Source organism: Pleurodeles waltl, chromosome 9 (assembly GCF_031143425.1).
Source record: "Pleurodeles waltl isolate 20211129_DDA chromosome 9, aPleWal1.hap1.20221129, whole genome shotgun sequence".
Classification (NCBI taxonomy): domain Eukaryota; kingdom Metazoa; phylum Chordata; class Amphibia; order Caudata; family Salamandridae; genus Pleurodeles; species Pleurodeles waltl.
This window is the reverse complement of record NC_090448.1, coordinates 372,869,132-372,888,838: the sequence shown is the minus strand read 5'-3', so window position 1 is coordinate 372,888,838 and position 19,707 is coordinate 372,869,132. Positions and strand designations below refer to the sequence as shown.

General features: G+C 43.6%; 1 protein-coding gene across 1 annotated transcript in view; it reads right to left on the bottom strand.

The window, feature by feature from the left end:
- Positions 1-12,250: 12,250 nt before the first annotated feature.
- TIMM50 (translocase of inner mitochondrial membrane 50) overlaps positions 12,251-19,707 on the bottom strand; it is a 248,473-nt gene continuing 241,016 nt past the window's right edge. Inside the window, exons 9-11 of the mRNA XM_069206953.1 lie at positions 14,489-14,645; positions 13,636-13,742; positions 12,251-12,848 (exon numbers count right to left, since the gene is read on the bottom strand). Of these exons, the coding sequence (XP_069063054.1) occupies positions 12,747-12,848; positions 13,636-13,742; positions 14,489-14,645 (366 nt within the window). The 3' untranslated portion in view covers positions 12,251-12,746. The remainder of the gene's footprint in view (positions 12,849-13,635; positions 13,743-14,488; positions 14,646-19,707) is intronic.

Sequence of the window (19,707 nt, the reverse complement as noted above, 5' to 3'; positions counted from 1 at the left end):
ATCGACTCCATTGTTAGATTGTTTTCCAATGGGCGGGGGAAAAGGAGTGTAGAGTACACGTATGTAATGCGATGACTCCGATCTATTTATCTATCTATATTCACTGAAAAAACAAAGGTTACAGGGATGTTATAGTTAGATTGACATTTTACCCACACAAAACTATAGAAATTCAGCATTTACTGTTATACTTCTAATTATACTTATGCTAAGAAACTATAACTCGTTGCCCAAAGTTACTTTCTGGCATGAGTTATAGTTTCTTCACATAAGTATAACTGCTGAATTTCTATGGTTTTGCATGAGTAAAATGTCAACCTAATTATAACGTCCCTGTAACCATTATTTTTTTCAGTGAATTTGTATGTTTTTTTTTAATGCACACCTTATTATTTCTGTCAGGTTGTGGCCAACTAATCAGGGCCTTGCTTTTCCCCCGGATCCAAGGAGGATCCTCCAATCCATCTATGGGTCGTAAACAAAAAATGGGCAATTTGTTGCCCATGAGAGGTCCCTAAGGGACCCCCTTCCATAGTGTCCTATGAGGTCAGGATACCAGTATCCTGACTCCTTATATTGGTTTTTAGACCTGACTTTTATGTCAGGTTGCAACCAGCCAATCATGGCCTTGCTTTTCTCCAGGACCCGAGGGACGCAGCCCTAATATACAAATTTTGTTGTCATGTAATAGCTAGAAAACCACTGAACATATTCACACCAAACCACAAAAGGGTCACTTTTTGGACCAGGGCCTAGCTTTCATCCTAATTTGGTGTAAATCCATCCAGTGGTAGAGACGCTATTCCTGCTCAAAATCCCTATAAGAAAACGATTGGGGAAAAAAAAAAACATTTTAGGCCCCTCCCTTTTTCTCAGCACCCGCTTGATGGATCACCCCGAAACTTTTCAAACAGATGCTGTAGTGAGCATCATTTTTTTGGAAACTTTCATGATGGTTCATCAAACGGCTCTAACAATATCTATCTATATATAGAAAATGTCACTTACCCAGTGTACATCTGTTTGTGGCATGTTCCACTGCTGATTCACATGCTGTGCATTGTTCCTGCCATCTAGTGTTGGGCTCGGAGTGTTACAAGTTGTTTTTCTTCTAAGAAGTCTTTTCGAGTCACGGGACGAGTGACTCCTCCCTTTTGGCTCCATTGCGCATGGGCATCGACTCCATCTTAGATTGTTTTCCCCGCATAGGGTGAGGTAGGAGTGGTAGAATGAGGATACTAACAATGTCCATGCAATAAAATAGATATGTATGTACATAGTTTGTGTTAAAGGAATGCTTATTTACATATATACAATTTAAATGAAACCAACGGCTTCAGGCTCCCGGGGAGGTGGGAGGGCGCATGTGAATCTGCAGCGCAACATGCCACGAACAGATGTACACTTGGTAAGTGACATTTTCCGGTCGATGGCATGTGTAGCTGCAGATACACATGCTGTGCATAGACTACAAAGCAGTAACCCTCCCCAAAGCGGTGGTCAGCCTGTAGGAGTTGAAGTCGTTTGAAATCATGTTCTTAGTACAGCCTGTCCTACTGTGGCTTTTTGTGTTGCTAACACATCTACACAGTAATGTTTGGTAAATGTATGAGGTGTAGACCAAGTGGCTGCCTTACAAATCTCTGTCATAGGTATGTTACCTAGAAAGGCCATGGTTGCTCCTTTCTTTCTAGTGGAGTGAGCTTTTGGTGTAATGAGAAGCTCTCTTTTAGCTTTAATGTAACAGGTTTGTATGCATTTGACTATCCATCTGGCAATGCCCTGTTTGGATATAGGGTTACCAGCATGGGGTTTTTGGAAAGCAACGAACAATTGTTTAGTTTTCCAGAAAGATTTTGTCCTGTCTATGTAATACATTAGTGCTCTCTTTATGTCTTATGTATGCAGTGCTTTCTGCTACCGAATCTGGTTGTGGAAAGAAGACTGGGAGTTCTACAGTTTGGTTTAGATGAAACAATGAAATTACTTTTGGCAGAAATTTTGGATTTGTGCGTAGAACCACTTTGTTTGTGTACTTGTATAAATGGTTCTTCTATAGTGAACGCCTGTATTTCGCCAACTCTCCGTAGTGAAGTGATGGCTATTAGAAATGCTACCTTCCAAGTCAAGAATTGGATTTGGCAAGAATGCATGGGTTCAAAAGGTGGGCCCATGAGACGTGTAAGTACAATATTAAGATTCCACTAGGGTACTGGTGGGGTTCTTGGAGGTAAGATCCTTTTTAGTCCTTCCATAAAGGCTTTAATAACTGGGATTTTAAAAAGTGACTTTGTATGTTTAATCTGCAGGTAAGCAGAGACTGCAGCGAGATGAATTTTAATAGAAGAAAAAGCAAGATCTGCTTTTTGTAGGTGTAGTAAGTAACTTACAATGTTTTGTATGGAGGCATCTAACGGTGTGATTTGGTTTGCCTGGCAGTAGAAAACAAACCTTTTCCATTTATTAGCATATCAATGCCTTGTTGTTGGTTTTCTTGCTTGTTTAATGACTTCCATACACTCATTTGAAAGGTTTAGGTAGCCAAATTGCTAGGTTGAGCGATGCTGGATTGAGGTGTCTGATCTGTTGTTTGTGTTGTGTTAACAGGTCTGGTCTGTTTGGGAGTTTGATGTGGGGTACTACTGAGAAGTCCAACAGTGTGGTGTACTAGGGTTGGCGAACCCACGTTGGTGCTATGAGTATTAGTTTGAGTTTTTTTTTTACTCAGTTTGTTGACTAGGAAAGGGGGAAAACCGTAAGCAAATATCCCTGACCAATTGATCCATAGAGCATTGCCCTTGGACTGAGGGTGTGGGTACCTGGATGGGAAGTCTTGGCATTTTGCGTTTTGTTTTGTTGCAAGCAGATCTATCTATTCCAGCGGTGGAAGTAATCCTGTAGAACTTGGGGATGTATTTTCCACTCGTGAGTTTGCTGGTGATCCTGGCTGAGATTGTCGGCTAACTGATTGTGAATGCCCGGTATATATTGTGCTATTAGACTAATGTTGTTGTGAATTGCCCAATGCCAAATCTTTTGGGCTAGTAGGCATAGTTGTGACGAGTGTGTGTCCCCCTGTTTGTTTAGATAGTACATTGTTGTCATATTGTCTGTTTTGACAAGAATGTGTTTGTGGAATAGAAGGGATTGAAAAGCTTTTAGTGCTAGGGAGACCGCTTGTAGTTCTAAGTGATTTATGTGTAGTTGTTTTTGTTGATTGTTCCATTGACCTTGTATATTGTGATTGCGGAGGTGTGCTCCCCATCCAACCATGGAAGCGTCTGTTGTAATAATGGCGTGAGGCACTGGGTCTTGAAATGCCCGCTTTTTGTTTAAATTTACAGGGTTCCACCATTGAAGCGAAGAGTGTGTTTGGCGGTTTATCAACACTAGATCCTGAAGTTGACCCTGTGCCTGCGTCCATTGTTTTGCTAGGCACTGTTGTAAGGGCCGCATGTGTAGCCGTGCGTTTGGGACAATAGCGATGCATGAGGATATCATACCTAGCAGTTTCATGACAAACCTGACTGTGTACTGATGGTTTGGTTGTATGCTTGACACTATAGTTTGAAACAATTGAACTCTTTGTGGGCTTGGAGTGGCAATTGCTCTTTGAGTGTTGAGTGTGGCTCCCAAGTACTGTTGTATTTGGGATGGTTGCAAGTGAGATTTTTGGTAATTTATAGAAAACCCTAGTTTGTGTAGGGTCTTTATTACATATTGCGTATGACTTTGACACCGGTGTTGACTGTTGGCTTTTATTAGCCAATCGTCGAGATATGGGAATACGTGCATGTGATGTCTCCTTATATGAGCTGCTACTACAGCGAGGCATTTTGTGAATACTCTGGGCGCTGTTGTTATCCCGAAGGGCAATACTTTGAATTGATAATGTTTGCCCTGTATGACAAATCTGAGGTATTATCTGTGAGATGGATGGATGGGTATGTGGAAATACACATCTTTTAAATCCAGTGTTGCCATGTATTCTCCCTGTTTTAGCAAGGGAACTACATCTTGTAGTGTGACCATGTGGAAAGGTTCTGATTTGATGAAGAGGTTTAACGTCCTGAGATTTAAAATTGGTCTTAGTGTTTTGTCTTTTTTGGGAATAAGGAAGTATAGGGAGTAAACCCCTGTTCCTTTTTGATGGTGAGGTACTAGTTTTATGGCTTGTTTTGTTAATAGTGCTTGTACCTCTATTTGTAGCAGGTCCAGATGTTGTGCTGACAGTTTGTGCATTCTTGGGGGAACATCTGGAGGGAAATGTGTGAACTCTATGCAGTAACCATGTTGGATAATTGATAGAACCCCTGTGTCCGAGGTTATGTCTGACCAATGTTTGTGGTATTTTGTTAATCTTCCCCCTACCGGTGATGTGTGTTGGGGAAGTGTGACATTGAAGTCACTGTTTGTTACCGGGGGTCTGCTTGGCAGGCTGAAATTTTCCCCTTGCCCTTGGGAACTGTCCCCTGAATGAACCACGAAACCCACCTCTCTGGTATTGTGACTGGTAGGTGGGTTTTGTTTGGGAGGTGGATGCCTCTGAGGGATGCTGTCTAAACCCTCCCCTAAATTGTGGCTTCCTAAATGTCCCCCTATACTGGGTAGAGTAGAGCGCGCCCATGGCTTTGGCCGTGTCTGTGTCCTTCTTCATTTTTTCAATGGCGGTGTCCACCTCCGGCCCGAATAGTTGCTGCTGGTTGAACTGCATGTTTAACACCGCTTGCTGTATCTCTGGTTTGAAACCAGAACTTCGTAGCCATGCATGCCTCCTGATGGTCACTGCTGTGTTTACAGTCCTTGCTGCTGTATCAGCAGAGTCCAGAGCCGAACGAATCTGGTTATTGAAGATGGCTTGTCCTTCCTCAACCACCTGTTGAGCCTGTTTTTGATATTCTTTTGGTAGGTGCTGAATAATATCATGCATTTCGTCGAATGGGCTCGGTCGTAACGGGCGAGGAGGGCCTGTGAATTGGCGATACGCCATTGATTGGCAGCCTGTGACGCCTCTCTCTTCCCTGCTGCGTGGAATTTACGGCTTTCCTTGTCAGGAGGTGGTGCATCCCCTGACGATTGTGAGTTTGCCTGCTTTCTTGCGGCTCCCACTACTACGGAGTCTGGAGGGAGCTGCTGCGTAATGAACACAGGGTCCGATGGGGGTGGTTTATATTTTTTCTCCACCCGCGGTGTGGTGGCCCTTCCCTTGACTGGCTCTTGGAAGACTTGTTGTGCATGCTTAAGCATGCCTGGTAGCATAGGCAGGCTTTGATATGGCGCATGCGTGGACGCCATGGTATTGAAAAGAAAATCATCCTCCACTGGTTCTGAGTGCATAGTGACATTATGGAATGTTGCAGCCCTGGCTAGTACTTGTGTATAGGAGGTGCTATCCTCTGGAGGAGATGGCTTTGAGGGATAGCACTCAGGACTGTTGTCTGAAACCAGTGGGTCATAGAGGTCCCAGGGATCTGCATCGTCCTGTGTCTGCACAGTATGTGTGGGTGACTGTGCAGTTGGTGTGCCAAATGGTGACCTTTCCCTTGTGGCGAATGTGGTGGCGATATTTCTGGTGTGAAATGTGTAGTTGGTGACCTTTCTCTAACCACCTTTGCTCTTAGCTGCTCATTTTCAGTCTCTGTGTGAAAAGCCAATTTCCTTTAAAATTTGAGCAGAGGGATAGTTTGAATTTTTCCAGTATCCTTCTGGATCTGTAATCTTGGTTGACTTTGGTCAAACTCCTCCACATCCAGCTCCTGCTCAAACCTGTGCCTCTCTTTAAGTTGTTGGGAGAGCCCATGTTCTTCGGTGTAAGAAGTCTTTTTCGGCTCCAAAGCCATTTTTTTCGGCACCGAAATACCCATGGTCACAGTTGGTCTCGGCCCCAAAAGGCTCTTTCGAGGCTTATTGGTTTCGACCAGTCGATGTCGACTCTTTTCGACGCCGGTTTCTCGACTCGAGCCGGAAGACTTCGGCACGATCTTGGCCTTTTTCAGTGCCGAAGATTTTACTTGGTCACCGCTTTTCTTGTGGGTCGAGCCATGGCCTTCAGGCAGTGGTGCACCAAGGCCTTCTGTTTTTTGGACTGACTCTGGGGTTGGGTCGGGGCAGGCGAACTCACTTTTTGGCCCGCTGTCAGTGGTCGGTCTCCGTCGGAGTCGTCCGATTCTGATCCCTGGATAGAGATAGCCATCTCTTCCTCCTCGACATCGAGGTGTTGTGTCGATTTCGATGCCATCTGTAAGCGCCTTGCTCGCTGATCTCTCAAGGTCTTCTTCGACCGAAAAGCCTTGCAGGCCCCACAGGTATCCTCTCTGTGTTCCGGTGACAAACACAGATTACAGACCCAATGCTGGTCTGTATAAGGATACTTGGCGCGGCACGTCGGACAGAAACGGAAGGGGGTCCGGTCCATGAGGCTTCGACGACGGGTGTGGTCGGGCCGACCAGGCCTCGGTTGGGTGCGGAAGCCCCGAAGGGCCACCCAAAGCGGTTGTCTCGTCGGTGCCGATGTATCTATAGGAAACCGGTCCCGAACGGAACAATACCAATGGATTTTCAATGATTTCTTAAACTTTCCCGATTCGAATCACGGAGCGAAGAGGAACACGTCCGAACCCGATGGCGGAAAGAAAACTATCTAAGATGGAGTCGATGCCCATGCGCAATGGAGCCGAAAGGGAGGAGTCACTCGGTCCCGTGACTCGAAAAGACTTCTTCAAAGAAAAACAACTTGTAACACTCCGAGCCCAACACTAGATGGCAGGAACAGTGCACAGCATGTGTATCTGCAGCTACACATGCCATCGAACATAAATAAATATATATATACACACACACAAACACACACACACACACACACACACACACACACACGTATATACACAGTGAAAGTAGAAAAAGGGAAAAACTGCAACAGAGGAGGGTGGACATATATGAATCTACGGCACTACATGCCAAGAATAGATACTTACAGGGTAAGAAACACATTACGTTTGATGGCACATGTGGCTTTAGATGCATATGCTTGGCATAGACTGGTAAAAATACAAACAAACAAAAAAGTTCCCTCAGAAGCGGTGCCTAATACGTGGGTGGCTGCAGTTGTTTGGAAAAGGGTACGTAGCACTGCCTGTCCTGAACTGGCTTGTTGGCATGCTAATACATCCACACAATGTTTAGTAAAATTGTGAGGTGTGGACCATATAGCTCCTCTACATATGCCAGCAATGGGAATGTTTCCTAAACAGGGAATGGATGCTCCTTTTCTCCAAGCAGTGTGTGCTCTAGGACGAACAAATAAAGGTCTTAAAGCCTTAACATAACAAGTCTGGATGCATTTCGCTATCCATCTGGCTATGCCTGATTTAGACATAGGGTTACCTTTGTTGTTTTTTCACTTCCACACAAACAGTTGCTAAGCTTTTCTGACGGTTTTAGTCCTATCAGTATAGAACAGGAGTGCTTTTTTGGGTGAGAGCAAAGCGCTCCGTCCATAAAGTAATCTCTCTTTGGGCTTCAAGCCACGCCGAGGTCACGTCAGCTTTCGCTATCCATCTGGCTATGCCTGATTTAGACATAGGGTTACCTTTGTTGTTTTTTCACTTCCACACAAACAGTTGCTAAGCTTTTCTGACGGTTTTAGTCCTATCAGTATAGAACAGGAGTACTTTTTTGGGTGAGCGCAAAGCGCTCCGTCCATAAAGTAATCTCTCTTTGGGCTTCAAGCCACGCCGAGGTCACGTCAGTCTCTCTCATTGGTTCCTGGGCTTGCTCTTTAAAATCTGCTTGCTTTCATTTGTGAAAGGCATGCATAAGTCATGCCTTTTCTTTTAATTTGTGTGGTAAGAAAAGTTAGGTTAGGAGTTCACAACGCAAATAGCTCCAACTCGAGCAAATGCGAGCCCCGTTGCATTGAAAATGCTTGTTTAACATCTAATGTATGAAGGGCTCTTTCTGCAACTGAATCTGGTTGTGGGAAAAAAACTGGAAATTCAACTGACGGATTGAGGTGGAGCTGAGATACCACTTTAGGGAGAAATTCAGGCCTGTTACGAAGAACCACTTCATCTTTATGTTTTTGAAAGAAAGGTTCTTCCAAGGTTAAAGACTGGAGCTAACTAACACGCCTAACTGAAGTGATAGAGACTAAAAAGGTCACCTTCAAAGAGTGGAATTGAAGAGGCATGAATAGGGGTTCAAAAGTGGGACCCATGAGTCTTATAAGGACAATATTGAAGTTCCAGGAAGGTGTAGGTGGAACTTGTAGTGGAATAACTCTTGCGCCCCTCCATAAAAGCTTTAGTTACTAGGATCTTAAACAGAGAAAGGTGTTGTCTATTTTGGAGATGGGCAGCCATTGCAGCAAGATGTAACCTTAGAGATGTGAACGCTAACCCAGCCTTCTGTTGGTGAAGTAGGTAGCGGACTATTACACCATGGCTTTGAAGGGGTCAATCTGTTTTGAGCAACAATAGCAGACAAAATGTTTCCTCTTTGCTGGGTAGCCAGCTGTAGTAGTGGATCTACATGCTCCCTTAAGAATGTTCATACATTCTGATGGCAAATAAAGGTAACCAAACTCTATGACCTCAGGAACCAAATTGCTAGGTTGAGAGTTTTAGGATCTGGGTGCCCGATTTGTCCATTTTTCTGGGTGAGAAGGTCCGGCCTGTTGAGGAGCTTCTCATGTGGAACTACAGAAAGGTCTAGTAGTGTTGTGAACAGTCAATTAAGCCTATGTGGGAGTTACTAGAATCACTGTGAGAAATTTTTCTGCGCTTCCAAACAAGAATTGGAAGGTGAGAGAGAGGTGGAAAAGCATAGGCAAAGATCCCTGACCAACTCATCCATACTCCGTTGCTCTTAGATAGTGGGTGAGGGAACCGGAAGGGTAAGTTTGGGCATTTTGTGTTTTCTGGGGTTGCAAAGGGGTCTATCTGAGGAAACCCCCATCTGTGGAAGTACCGAAGGAGAACGTGTGGTTGGAGCTGCCATTTGTGAACTTGCTGCTGCATCCTGCTGAGCAGGTCTGCAAAGTTAGTCTATTCCTGTAAGAAATTCTGCTAATAGGTTAATGTTGTGATGTACAACCTAATTCCAGATGGTCTGAGACAGGTGTGAGAGCTGTGGAGACCATGCCCCCACCTTTGTTTATGTAGGTAATACATGGCTGTCATTGTCCGTCCGGACTAGGACAACCTTGCAAGTCAGGTCTGAGTGCTTTCAATCACAGGTGAACAGCTTGAAGCTTTAGGGAGTTAATGTGGAGATCGGTCCTTGGCATCCCAGAAGGTCCTGCACTCTGAGGTCCTGTGTGTGTTTACCCCATTCCTTCTGTGATGTGTCTGTTGTGAGAATGATGTAGGGAACAGGGTAGAGAAAAGGCCGCCTTTGTAACAAGTTGCCGGTGTTCCACCACTGCAGAGATCCGTGAGTGAGGCATGTGATAATGAACTTCAGACAATAGCCATATTGGATAGTGTCCAATACCCACTTGTCTGTTCTGACAGAGTGCCAGTTTAGAAGGAAATGCTGTAGTCTGTACCCAGTAGGTGTTATGCGATATGGGGGTAGGATAAGGTAGTCACTGCTCGGTGGATGGTGTGGCTCCACAGGGGGTGACACCTCCACATCTACCTTTGGTGTTATATCTACGAAGGAGCCATGGTTGTAGCCCTTAGAGTAGGATCCTTGAGGTTGTTTTGGTTGGGAGGTGAATGCCTCTGAAAAAGTAGATTGGTAGATCTTGACTGTAAGCTGGGTGACAAAAAGTCCCAGGGGAAGCAGGTGTTTGAAGCGCTCCCACTGCTTTTGCCATCTCAGTGTCCTTTATTTTCACTAAAGTAGAGTCCACCTGAGAAATGAAAAGGTGTTTCTTGTCGAAAAGCTTGTTTTAATATAGCTTGCTGAAGCTCAGGTTTAAACCTAGATTCTGAGCCAGGAGTGACACATAAGCAAAATAGTAGTGTTCACTCCCCTTGCTGCAGTGTCTGCAACATCTAGTGCACACCGTATGGAGGTATTTGGGATGGTTTGTCCTTCTCAAATTAACTGTTGGCCATGTTTTCCATGTTCCTCTGGGAGATACTGGAGTAGTTCTTTCATTTTTGTCCTAGGGGTGCGATCATAGCTTGCTTGAAGAGCTTGGGAATTGGCAATATACCAGTGGTTGGCAGCCTGAGCTGCAACCCTTTTAACCCACAACATCAATTCTTTTGCTCTCCTTGTCTGGGGGTGGGGTTACTCCAGTGGCTTGAGAGTTGGCTCTCTTACATGCTGTTGTGGCAACCAGAAAGTCTGAATGGCTGTCCTTTAATGAAAATAGGAACAAATGGTACAGGTTTATATTTCTTATCTACCCTAGGTGTTATAACTGTAGCCCGATAGGGTCTTTAAATAGGTCACCGGTATGCCGAAGCATACCTTTTACCATAGATACTGGGTAGACAAATGTATTGTACACAGTATCAAAGAGGAAGTCGTTCTCTTGTGGCTCTTTATGTAGTTCTACAATGTGGAAAGCTGCAGCCCTATCTAAAACCTTTTGATAAGAGATAGCATCCTCGGGGGGAGAAGGGCAAGCAGGATAAAGTTCAGGATCGGTATAAGCATAGGGATCTGTGTCGTAAGTGTCCCAGGGATCATCTCCTTGTGCCCACCCCCTCGTATCTACCAGTATCTGAGTTTGGCAACCAATGGGGTGAAATATTTAGGATATCCCCTGGAGGAGGCAGTGGTGATAAAGGAGAGTCTGGTAATGGTGGAGGTGAAGATGGTGGAAAGAGACATGGGTCCTTTTATGAGGGATTGGCATGTCCAACGCATTTTTATAAGTAAGCTTTCTTTTTTGGTAGTAGAGGAGAAGAAGCTTTTGCAAGAATTCGTCCAGTCCCAGTTTGGATGCAGATATTTTTCTGCTGAGTGTTTAACTTTTCCTCCAGCTTGTGCAGAATGAGTCCCAATTGTGGATCAGAAGTGGGTGTGGGGCTCGATTTTGATGTTTTCGGCTCCCAGAAGTTCGGCTTGGAGGTGGAAGGTATTATCGAGGTGGTGAAAGTAGACTGCTGGGTCAGCACCGAAGTTCGAGGTGTGCGGATGGCTTGTCTCAGTGCAAGGAGGTTGATGTCAAAAGGTTTCAGCTTCAAATGTGCTTTCAGCAATGGCTATGAGGGTGGGACATCCATAGCGGTTTTCCTGTACTGACAATGGCCAGACATCAGTGGTGGTGGACCCGGGGGCTCAGATTCTGCGACCAGCGGTGTTGAAGGTTTTTTGGTTAGGCAGTCAGCAGTGATAGATCAAGGAGCTCAGATTCTGCGACCAGAGGTGCAGAAGGTTTTTTGGTCTGCTTGGGTTGGAGGAGAGGGGGTACCATACTCACAGGTTGATGTGGTGTAATGTCCTCCATTTCAGGATCAACCTCGAACTCTGAGCTGGACTTTTCGTTGACAGAGAACACCTCCTCTTCTTCAACAGGTGGCTGCTCCTGCCCGTGCTCCTCACAGAATGCCATGAGTGTGGTCACTGGTTCTGCAGGACATCTCGTGACGAACGCTACTATTCCAAAGTGTCTTCTCAGATCGGAAAGACTTGCACGCATTGTAGTTGGATTCCTTGTGGTCTGGAGTCAAGCACAAGTTGGACACCAAGTGTTGGTCTGGGTGAGGGTATTTTGCTTGGCAACGCAAGCAGAACCAAAAATGCGTGCGTTCCACACAAGTTGAGCATTGTTGGAAAACTGGAATGGAGTTTGAAGGTTGACCCCAAAGGGCGGTGGCACAAAAAGGCTTTGGTCAAACAGGCATGGTTATTCAGCAATGCGTAGATGGAAAAAGGCGAGCGCAAACAATACCAACGGAAGGGATTCGAAGCGGGACTGAAGATAGAACTGTGATGCAGATGAAAACAGAGCAAAGGCACGCAAAACCGAACCTGATGGTGCAGAGAAAACAATCTAACAATGGAATCGATGCTTATGTGCATTATCAGGGAGAGGAGAAGTCACTTAACCTTGTGACTCGAGAAACTTTTGAAGAAAAACAACTTGCACAACTCTGGACCCAACACTAGATGGCAGGAGTTTGCAGAGCATGTGTAACTACAGCCACACATGCCTTGGAAGATAAAATTAAAATTTCTTAGAGAAAACAAGCACTATGTAAGGCAAACCCCTTTTGTAGGCAACACCCTGCTTCCTGTTGGAGTTTCACTTGCGGATACCGAACAGATAAAACACACAGCCCACACATTCTGTTGCCACCAACCATAGTCTTTATTCCTGTACACGCTGAAAATAATATATTAAGAAACCAGAATTGTCCTCTGCATCCAAGGCATGACATTCCTGTGCAGAATAGAAACATTGAAGTGTGTGCTTTCAACAAAGCTTCCTCTGTAAATGGGCAAACCATGTCAGCTTGGGGATTAACCTTTTCTCTTCTTACTATGGTGTCTGGATATATAGTTGCTTTCAGGATGGGTGGATGATCCTTTCCCTTATCATAGTACGGGCTGTGGGCCAGAGAGAGTGAGGCTGGAATGCCTTAATGAAACAGCAGCTTGAAACTCTACTGGCAGGTCGGCCATACTATTCCTGATGGTTTCTCTCCGACAGGTGGCTATGCCACAGGGGCAAACATGTCCATAAGCAGTCTTTTCCCTCAATCCAAAGGGCCTCTCCTGGATTCCATTCTCCAGCAAAAGTATCTTGAATTCGGCTTGAGGGTGGGACAGAAACAGCATGCTCACTGCTGCTTGGAACGTGGCCACAGGCGGTTGGTTAGGGAGCCTAGGATGAACGGCTGTGTTTTGTTCTTGGAGAGGTTCTCCAGGCGCTGCTGTTCCTCCTGCACAAACGTATTGAGAAGATTAAATCTGGGCATTCGTTAGTTAGAACAAAATATAGAGAACATTTTTGTCAAGGCATAAAACTCCCTACCAATAAAAAGTTGTAACAAAATCCGTTCCCAATCCTAAAACACTAATCCTCTCCCCTTGGCCCCAATCTTAATCAAAACTGAAAACCGCAAATCAATATACTCTTACACCATCCTTTCAGTAACAAACCCATAGCTTTATTTCAAATTGTCCTTGAACTACCTCAAGAAAAGAATTCTTCCCCAAGCAGAATTCCCTGAATATGGGCAACTCACTGCATGTCTAAATTCTCCTGTAAAAGGACCCCCTAACTTACATAAATTATACAAAGTGACTCTTAGAACACAAAAGACTTTTAATAAATCTTAAGAAAAATCCTCAGAAATCATGCACCTTAATTCTTCATACAGCTTCACAAAATTCCTAGAACTTTTTACATTAAAAAAACACAGCCACCTTTATTGAAAACCTCCCCATAAGGGCAACACTTATTACCCAGACTCATAGATCGTCAGAAAAATAATTAACACCTCACAGCACACTATCAAGGAGGTTTGCATTACCCTAAAATTGATTTAGTTTAAAACAACCTCTTCAAGAGAACTCAAAGCATCTCCTATTGAAGTAAAATCAAAAAATGACAGATCTATGTATATGAACAAACTGGTGGAGTAGTAGTGCCCTGCAAAAAAAAATCTTGCTTATCTCAACACATCTCAGTCATTCATCTTGCCCATACTCTAAGTAACCACGGACCTGTTCTAACTGTGTCTGTCGGCGTTTGAAGGCTTCCAGGGGGTCCTCCTCAAGGGAATAATTCTCCAGTACACTTCGGACATCATCGACTCCGCTTAAAGCAATGGCTATAGATGGAAAGGCAGATAGGTATGAGAATTAGAGCAAACGGATCACAACAGCAAAGCTGGGCAACACTCCGTCTAAGTGTGATAGGAATATCCCACCAAGGTAATATTGCTGATATTTTACATGAAATCAGAGATTCCCAAAATGCAGCTTAAGCATTTACAATGTCACATGCTGAAGCGCACAAGCTAAATGTTTCATAACACAGCCCATGGAGACAAGATAGTATCTGAATGCAGACATCGAGTGCAGGGAAATGCTAAATTATGCACTCACACCACACTATGACCTTTAAGTTACATTGAATCAAGGTAATTCTGATGCCAAAAGTACATGTTTTTAAGGATCAATGAACAATTGTCCAGCGGCATTCTTTACAAAGCAGACAGGAAACCGTGCAATTAGCCACAGCAGATTGACATTACAATTTGAAGGGTTCTTCAAAAAAATGAGCCAAGCCTGCATGATCAATTCTTGTTTACCTTTCTTAAAACAGCAGCGCTTTGCTGTTCATCTCATCGCTTACTGTACTATTTCTAACCTACAATGTGCTCTAATGCCTCCTTGGTTAGGTTTGACCTAGAAGACAGACCGAGGCAAGCACAGATCTACGGGGTGTCTTGCAAGGAAATGAATCTGAGCTTAACAAACAACCCTTTTGCACCCAGACTGCCCCACCAGCCCATGTGGTGTTCTACTGCCCATGGATAATGATGTGCAAGATTCCCACCTTAAAAATTCTTACTTTTTAGGAACGCAGCAAGATCAAACAGTGTTCTGTCATCAGAGTTTCCATCCCACTTCTTTAGAGCCAGGCCATTAAATGGCTGCAAGCGAAATGCCTCTTTGTTACAATCCACCATCACCACTCTGGAGGCATCTCTGTTAAGGCAGGAGATATCCTGAGAGGGATAATAAACAAGACAAACTAAGAAATCAGTAGAAGTCATAGGATATAGAATCAAGTCCTCCGATTGAGTAAAGCACATGACTGCTTTTATTGATATATATCTGTGCCATCTACCCATCCCTCCTTCATTGAACCACGCATTCATACCAGTATTCATGGACCTCCAGTATACATTGAGGAATCTGCTCAGGAAGACCACAGCACACATGGTTACATTTCCATAAATGTTGGTCCAGAAATATCTCCAAAAAGGATAAGCAAATTAGTGTCTGATATCACAGAAGTCAAACTAAGACAAAAGCAAATTAGTTTTGGTATTGCAGACATCAGTATTCACTTAACCCGAATATTGTCTCCTGTTCATGCAGGGCTCTTAGAGGTTAAAAAAAAGAAGAAGACATTCCAAAAATGATCTTTACAGTTAATCCACTGCCCCTTGCTTTCCCTAATTCACAATTAGTTTCAAATGTTTGCACAGTAAGCAGGACCCGAATAACGTTATTCTAGAAGAATGTGATCACATTAAGAGTTTGGTGACAACCCCAGCAGGAACCTCTAAATACGTACATTCACTCTACACCCAGACGTCACTAGCCATCCAAACCAGCTCTTACAGGTGTTTCCCTACATGCAAGGTTGGGTGGGTATGTAAAGGAGGGTGAGCAATGACTAAGTACCATGATCACCATGAAGGTCATTTTTTTTTTTTATTAGGTCTGGACTAGAGCCAACTTTTCTGTTCTCGCTAGCCTCATGTTTTCCTATAAATTCATAACAAAACACATTTAGTTGTATTATAAATTATATATTTACACATACAGAGGCTTTCGGTCAGTCCCTATCTCTTTGTCTGTTCACCTGTCATTCACATTTTGCTTTGGTCCACCATAGTATGCAGCACAGGGCAATGGATCAGCCCACTTTAGTCACTGGATTACCCAAATGTGATTGATAGTTTGCATGTGCACATCGGCATCAAATTAGTCTAATTCAGTGTCATGGGCTTGGTCCGTTATGCTGTTTTTTTTCCCCATTAACTTTTCCGATTGATCATTTTTACTCGATTCTTTGCACATAAAACCATGTAACCTTTAAAAGGCGGTATATTTAATGTATTACTTTTATAGATTTCATGCATGTGAACAAAAAACTGTTAAATTTGCAGGCTTGCTAAGGCCAGACCTACCGGGTTTGCCAATGCTTGTTACCTTTGCATCCTGAGCTTCCTTCTTCCCTCAAATCTGGTCTAGTTCAACACACAAAAACGCTGCTAGCTGGAGGAAACACATTTCCAAGTATAAAGGAAGGAATAGTATTTCTAAAAAATGTTCTACATAGTTATGTATGGTAGGCAGCTAAGAAAAACAAATGGCTCTGATCAGGCAACATGCAGAGAGGGAGCACAAGATGTCCTGGCCAAAAGCAAAGTCTGTGTTAGAAGACTGACTGAGTAAAAAGCACTCCAATCAGTGGATGGCTACGCGAGTTAAACGCTGGTTGCTAATATTGGAAGCGATCTGCAAGTCACTAATCTTAATCCGAATAATGCTGAATTAAGCTTTGACCCCTCAGAGGAAAGTAAATTTAGTACTGTTAAATAGCATGATATATTAACGGGATTTACACGCTTTGAAAACTAGAATTTGGTATGAAGCATTAAGAAATGGTTAGTAGTAGGTCTCACCTACAGACAGCTGCCTGTTGTCAAAGACAAACTGCGATTTTGGATTAGCCCACTCATTATTGGCTGGCTTTCTTGTCCATCTCATTTACTTGCATTTTATTATATTGCTTCGCTTTCGCTACCTGTGTTTGGGCCCTCCCTGGAGCACAGTTTTTTTTTTTTTTTTTACCATCCCTACGATTGGATGACTTGTATCATTCTATGGCTCCAAACCAGTGTACTACTTTTTAGGGGTAAGCGCAAAGTGCTCTGTCCCTTTTCTAATCTCTCTTTAGGGGGATTTAAACCACGCCCATGTTACATCAGTCACTTTTATTGGCTCGTGGGCTTGCCTTTTAAAATCTGCTTGTTTTCATTCGTGAAAGGCATGCATACATTATGCCTTTTCCGGTGTTTACCACTCCTCGAGAGCACCGGTAAACTACTAGAAACATATGAGGGTCCATGTTTTCCGTATGGTTTCTGCAATACTTTTTCTATTTATTTCGCAGCGCGGCCTCGCTGTGTTTCAAACAGTGCGTTCGCGCTCATTTTTTTATTTATTTAATGTGGCAAGAAAAGTCCGGTTAGGAGTTTACAACACTAATAGCTCTAACTCGAAGTACCCGTTGCATTGCAAATGCTTGTTTCTTTTAGCATCCCACTGTATTTGTTTCCTGGACTGTCCTCCATGTGCAGCTTTCCCCCTCACATCCCCACCCCCAAAAGCTCACAGTGCTGCTCTCCCCAAACCCGACCTTTGGTTTCTACACCTGTGCCATTCCCAATGGGCTTTTTTTTTTTTAATTGCATAACGCCCCGTCCGTACCCAAATCCCACTCCTCTGTTGCTTGTCCATGCTGCTCCTTACACCCAACGGTCTGTACTTCACCTTGCGCACTATACAGTTGCCCCATTCCCAGTCGTTATTTTTTTCCCTGTGTCGGAGGGCTTGGAAGCTGCAGTTTGCTGCCAGGATGCTCTCTTCCTTAAAAAATATGCCATCTGTGATTGGTTAACTAAAACAAAATGTCTGCCATATCCAGACGCTTACATGTACATATCACAATGCGGGGCCAAAGTTGTTTCATGATGCACATGTGCACATGTATTGGGTAACGCTACTGAAAAGGCAGGCCTATTGCCTTTGGCAATGCTATTTTTTTAAAAAACGTTATCAGAAACGAAAAGCATGAAGAAGGGCCCACGTTAGTGTAGATGAGTATGAAATCGCTCAGGAGGCTGAAATGTACATTTCAAAAGGAGGAGTTTATTTTCTAGCAAGAGAAGGATAGCTGATTTATTAGTCTAGAGTATGCCCACGTCATGTGATGGGTAAATTGCTGGAAACTCAAAATGCTTTATCTTTCCTGGTAAAATGTCAATAATATGGAAAGCAGCAGATTGTTCTGTGACTGGTCTTTCTCCGAAGACATTTGAAAAGTAGCAGTCTTTAGAAGACCAAACAGGCACTAAAGTGGGTGATAAGAATGGATCATTATTCACTGTATTAGTATTAGACACCATCTGTTCTTGAGCATAAAGGGGGAGTTGTTCAAACAGTGGAAAATTAACCCAAAGTAAAGGTGGCGATACCAAGTCGTCAGAAACTCACAGGCTCATGCTTGAATCTCCTTTCCTTTAAGGTACAGCTTTACAAAGCTTCTACCTAGCCTGGCTCAGTTTACCTTATTCCATTTTTTTTTCTTCTTTTTTTTTAGAATTGCCACTTAATAACCCATTTCACCTCGTTCCGCGTTCTTTGTTGTGTGTGTCTTCCTTTTTAAGATGAAAACATGTATTTCAGATTTTCATGATGTGTTTAACGACTGGGAGATCCTACATGAGTGGGACAACTGGTGAATAAAAATGATATACACGGCTTAGCATATTACGTGGAAAATTACTTCAGGGGTCCAGTGATCGAGGAGACCTAAAGTACCATGCTTCCAAATATGTGGTACTCTGTCACACTGCATTTTCTGAGCTATGAAAAGGACTTAGAATGTAGTCTACGCAATAATTCACAAACGAAAACGCATTTATGTATCAGGCAATTTCCTTTTTCACTTGATCCTCAAATAAACTTATTGGGTCAGTCATTCCTTCCTGGTTGGGTTTTGAGGATTGACGATTGAGTGAAGAAAGGAAGGGAGAAGAGAAGCACGAGTCCTCCATAAGCAGTATGAAAGAAGCAGTGCTCCAGATAATCTGACTCTTACAATGCTATTGTCCGAGATGAATCCCATAGAAGCGGTAATGTTCGTTCAGAAATAAACTCGGGATTTGAGAATTCTAAATTCCACTGGCACAGATGTGCTATGTTCACAACTTTAAAGTTGAGACTTGTGGAAGTAACAACTGCGATGGATATAGCAGACTTTTTCGGTAAAAGATTTTTTTGTGACTAAATGCTCTTGCAAAAGTTACGTTTTGCAGGATTTTTTCACCAACGAAGCTTTATTTTTGCTGGATTTTTTTTGTTTGTTCTCCTAAATGTTGTTGTAGGAAGTTGGCTCTGTATGTGCTATTTCAAAGTAAGGAATAGCATGCACAGAGTCCAAGGGTTCCCCTTAGAGGTAAAATAGTGGTAAAAATAGATAATACTAATGCTCTATTTTGTGGTAGTGTGGTCGAGCAGTAGGCTTATCCAAGGAGTAGTGTTAAGCATTTGTTGTACATACACAAGACAATAAATGAGGTACACACACTCAGAGACAAATCCAGCCAATAGGTTTTTATATAGAAAAATATCTTTTCTTAGTTTATTTTAAGAACCACAGGTTCAAATTCTACATGTAATATCTCATTCGAAAGGTATTGCAGGTAAGTACTTTAGGAACTTCAAATCATCAAAATTGCATGTATACTTTTCAAGTTATTGACAAATAGCTGTTTTAAAAGTGGACACTTAGTGCAATTTTCACAGTTCCTAGGGGAGGTAAGTATTTGTTAGATTAACCAGGTAAGTAAGACACTTACAGGGCTCAGTTCTTGGTCCAAGGTAGCCCACCGTTGGGGGTTCAGAGCAACCCCAAAGTCACCACACCAGCAGCTCAGGGCCGGTCAGGTGCAGAGTCCAAAGTGGTGCCCAAAACACATAGGCTAGAATGGAGAGAAGGGGGTGCCCCGGTTCCGGTCTGCTTGCAGGTAAGTACCCGCGTCTTCGGAGGGCAGACCAGGGGGGTTTTGTAGGGCACCGGGGGGGACACAAGTCCACACAGAAATTTCACCCTCAGCGGCGCGGGGGCGGCCGGGTGCAGTGTAGAAACAAGCGTCGGGTTTGCAATGTTAGTCTATGAGAGATCTCGGGATCTCTTCAGCGCTGCAGGCAGGCAAGGGGGGGGTTCCTCGGGGAAACCTCCACTTGGGCAAGGGAGAGGGACTCCTG